We start from the raw sequence: 4,708 nt of genomic DNA on the forward strand, positions 1-4,708 counted from the left end.
GTTGCAATGCTTACAACCGACGACTCAAAACTGTGCGAGATGTGCGTTAGTGCAATTGGCTGGTACTCTTACCGACTGGCGAAAGGCGAGCTGGTAGATGTTCCTGGCAAACATGGAGCTGGCTGAGAGGATGGATGAGTCTGCTGATGACATGACCGCAGCTGACACCGCCCCAAGACCAAAGAAGGAGATGTAGGGTGGGCAGAGGTGCTGAAGCACTATGGGAAGGATCATGTCCGATTCGTCCCTATCCTTCGGAGCTAGTGAGCCATAAGTAGTCTGGTTCCAGTCTGGAAGAACACAAATGGGTATTGTTGTTGAAGATGAACATGAGTATTTTCTTATTTTTGGACCTTTTATGAACGGATTACTAATATTCTCTGCAAGCATCTGGGTTTTCTATGTACCAAATAAAAAAACAAAACAAAAACAAACAATTAACAGCGTTTGCCTGAATTATAAACCTGAACAAAAGAAACCAGCAAGCTGTGAGTGAGGCAAGAACATAAAGTTGGACAGGCTGTACACTTTTTGGGATAATAAAAATGATGTTCTCAGCCAACTTGTGGAATTTAATGGACTGCCTACTACATTACATTTTCCCTTCGCTTTTCAGACAAAAGGTTCAAATTGAATTTCTTAATCTGAGGATTTCATCATAATGCTCCCCGTGGATACACCTGCTTTAGTTTCTTAGAAACAAAAGAGCTTCACATGTCTGTGAGCTGAAATACAGCAGAGATTATCAATGTAATGCTGTGCTTTCAGTCAAAATACAGAGAAAGCCAAAGCAGTAAGTGGATGCCAGAAATAACGGATAATTGATGATTATGAAATCAATGTAATATTAATTATGTTTATACACTGGTTTGGTCCTTATATGAAGTACAATCCATCATTACAGAATACATAATGTAGTCTAATTGCGCAATTTCATTCACACACACACATATACACAGATAGATGCAGCCACCACACAGGGTGAACGCTAACTGAAGGGAGCAATTTGGGGTTCAGTGTCTTGTCTTGACTTGAAATGTGAACCTCATGGTGGCGCTAGAGGAAAAGTCAGAGGATTACCAAAATCTTTAGGGAACCATGAATCTATCTGGTTATATTCAAGTGAAGCTTGCAGTTGTGAGGGTGTTCTGTACATCCCTTCTGCCTTTTATATTACAAACTCCACCCATTCTTCCAATTCACTGCTGTCGCCATCCTCCCATTCAGTGGGAACAAAATATCTCTCTTTTCCCCTTCAACATCCTTCTGCCACTTTTTTCATCTTTCTCTTTATCCCCTAGCGATATACATGCTCTCCCTCCCCTGGATATTCACCAGCAGTGTTTGATTAGTGCCTGTTGTACATGAAACAGCTCCAGACGGGCCAGATTAATTAGCTTCTCTTCAGATGTAATATTCACTTAATGGGCACGGTCTAATGGCTCTCTCCTCTGCCCGTCGCAACAGGATCCATCTGATGTTGTTTACCCTCCAGATACTGTATGCATCTGCATTAACACATCTGGGTAAACAGCCCAGGAAAGGATTGTGTTCGCTTTGATCACACTTTAATCCTGTTTGAATAAAGGATCAGATTCCTAGATGTTTCATTTATCCAGTAATTTTTCCTCAACTGGTTTCTCAAAGCATGTCTGTGTGTATGCACATCATTCATGGATCAGCTCTTGGTATTATGTGTTCCCCTGTGTTGGAACGGCAGCAACTCCGTGTGTTTATAATACAAATATTGGATGACATGTAGGCATAGATAATTGATCAATACTGAATCGGAACTTGGCCTTCTTCCATTTATGAATTGAATTGCATTGCTTTTTACACTTGGAAGCAGTTTGACAAAGCTAATGAAACTAAAATTACAAGTCTGCGCTAAAATATAATTCACTAAATATAATTAGATCAAATGCTATTATTATTATTATTATTATTATTATTATTATTATTATAATTAAATAAGACATATAAAAATAATTGGGCTATTTTGAGTCCCTTGTTTTCAATTGTTTATATCTGCTATCTGTTAAGAGTAAATACATAAAGCAGCAAGATCATTTTGTTTTTAAATCCACTTCCATCCACGTGTTGCAAAGAAAAAGGCTTACCAAGCGTTGAGTATGGCAAAGCCCAGATGTATGAGGGTGTGTATGTGTGTGTGTGTGTGTGTGTGTGTGTGTGTGTGTTTACCAGTGGAGGCCCCTATAGCTCCTATGAGGACAGAGGGGATGGCCATGACCAAGCAGCCGCCGGCGGCAATGAAGGAAAGGACCTGGGCGTAGGTAGCTGAAGAGGAAGAAAGAACCCGTTGAAAATAGACCTGCCAGGGAATCCCACCCAACATCTAGAAACAGAAACACCATAGTAAATACAGGCACCAAAGCAAAGCATTACACAGTCAGCTGTAAACCACTACTATGCAGCTCTCAAAACTTCCTATTGAATTTCCTATTCCTATATAGAACATACAGCTTACCAGTAAAAAGAAGTTGTCCGCCCAGAGCCATTTGTCTTCAGGCTCGATCTTCCCCAGCCAGGATGTCTGGTTGTTTACTTGCTTGGCTGTTATGCCGATGTCCGACACAGCAGGATTGGACAGGGCAAAAGGCACGCTGATCCACTGATGGGGAGGAGCGTGCAATTATTATAATTATAAAGATTTTATAATTTATGCAAGAAAATGGTCAAAAACAGCTCAAAGATTATTATAAAATACTGCCTAAAGACAACTTTACGTTTTCATCTGAAGATGACAGTAAGGGTAATGGAATATTGGCCATCAGTCAATATGGGTAAAACCCCATTCTAAATCATATACAGTCAACCCAATGCTAGAATTCATTGTCACCTCTACAATCTCTGGCGGGACAGATGTTGAGAGTGAGACTCACCAAGCCCAGGAAAATACAGAAGAGCTGGACCACATCTGTGTATGCGACTGAGTAAAGCCCTCCAACAAGTGTGTAGAAGATAGCTATCATGGCTGAGATCACCACCGACATGTTGATGTTTATGTCCACGATCACACTCAGAGTGGCACCTATGGGACAAGACATTCAGGTCATCAGTTACAATTATCCATCAGAGTGAATGCAACAGTTAACTTAAAGTTTGGTCATGATGGGTTTTGACATATGAGCATATTTTCTAACGCTGAGGTGATAACATTTACGTGCTCCTGTGCAGAAATCTCCTACCCAGGGCCGATAAAATGGCTGCAGACCAGAAGATTTCCCCCATGAGTGCGGGGATGAAGAGTAGGCCTCCCATCCTTTTTCCGTAAATTTGCTGGAAGGGATCCAGCATAGTGACGTATCCACGGGAACGCATGGGCTTGGCAAAGAAAAGGCCTCCTGAATGACATCAGGTGAGAAAGAACAAAAGTATATTGTAAAAGGTGTATCTTACAATCACTTAACCAATTAAATTGAATTGTATTGTAACTCAACACAAAGGTGACAAATCTGGTTAAAGCACTACAGCATGTTTGGCATGCTGTATTCACATACTAGTGTTTTTGATGGGTGTTCAGCAACTCCTGCACCCTTTCAGTTTATGGTTCTTAAAATATACTTATACATTTGCTCTTTACAGCATCATTAAAGAAAAGACTTGCACAAAGACATTGGTTCTTACCTACTACCAGACTGAGAGCGTAACCGAAGGGGGCCTGTGCCCAAGCCAGGCCATAGCCTGGCAGGTAGACATACTCTGCTGTCCCATTGATGTAGCCCCCGCCCACCCAAGTGGCTGAAACCAAGAAGAAAAAGAAGAAGGAAAAAAGTTAGGTTTGTATGAAAGACTTTGGGCATATCTTATTGCATTCTAGAAATTATTTAATCAAATAACTAAAACCACACCTTTCAGGGTTGTCTTATTAAGATGAAAGAGGATTCACTAAAGCTAAGCTTGCAGTTGTAATAATTGAGCAAAGATCCATTTCAAGTCATCCAAAAGTGACATGGGGCAGACATCCCTTTTAGGTGATAGTTTGGACTTAATCATATCCAAAACTTTTAACACTAAAACAACCATAAAGATACAATAACAGGTATTCCATATGTAAAAAATGCTCAGAAATGAAATGTGAAATTGTGGTAGTATATTTTATTGGTGGTCGCTGGTCGCAGTGCTGTCCGTGCGTAAAAGACGGAGTTAATATGATTTATTGGCTTTTCCTGACCACATACGACACCCAAGTGTGACCGAATGTGCGTACAGGTCATGTTGAAGACCTGACTACCAAATTTTCAAAAAGAGAGACTACCAGTAGGGAACAAACTTACCGGTCATTGTGAATCCACCAACGAACAATCCGATGTCCCTTCCCCCGACCATGATGCTCTCACTCCGGTCTCCGCTCTCGCTAACGCCAGAGTTCTTGTTCTTCCACGCGGCCCATATTCCCACAGCCAGAATCAGGACGTAGAAAAGCACGATAGCCACGAGACCCTCGGCGTGGAAGGCCATTTTCGCTTCGTCCGCTTCCTCCCGCCGAGATCAAGAGCTATTGCGCGCGGGGTACCGGGATCTCATGGAGAGAACTGTAAGGAGAAAAAACAGAAAGAAAAAAAAGTTAAATTTTTTATGGACCGTGTTCATCCAACATAACCATCCAAACATTTTATTTGGGTTCATTATTTTAAAACTGCTAGATTTCCTTATTTCTCAATTCGAGGACCACAATATTTACAAT

At 41.1% G+C, this 4,708-nt stretch overlaps 1 protein-coding gene across 1 annotated transcript in view; it reads right to left on the reverse strand.

Annotated features, from left to right (window-relative positions):
- The window catches only part of LOC307259028 (high-affinity choline transporter 1-like), a gene marked incomplete at both ends in the record, with an annotated part of 5,767 nt that extends 1,285 nt beyond the window's left edge, over positions 1–4,482 (reverse strand). Inside the window, 7 exons of the mRNA XM_080038746.1 lie at positions 73–290; positions 2,203–2,356; positions 2,489–2,632; positions 2,904–3,052; positions 3,210–3,365; positions 3,649–3,762; positions 4,299–4,482. Coding sequence (XP_079894872.1) covers positions 73–290; positions 2,203–2,356; positions 2,489–2,632; positions 2,904–3,052; positions 3,210–3,365; positions 3,649–3,762; positions 4,299–4,482 — 1,119 coding nt within the window. The remainder of the gene's footprint in view (positions 1–72; positions 291–2,202; positions 2,357–2,488; positions 2,633–2,903; positions 3,053–3,209; positions 3,366–3,648; positions 3,763–4,298) is intronic.
- Positions 4,483–4,708: the final 226 nt, after the last annotated feature.

The sequence above is a fragment of the Ammodytes marinus genome, assembly GCF_949987685.1.
Source record: "Ammodytes marinus genome assembly, chromosome: 12".
NCBI classification, from domain to species: Eukaryota; Metazoa; Chordata; class Actinopteri; order Uranoscopiformes; family Ammodytidae; genus Ammodytes; species Ammodytes marinus.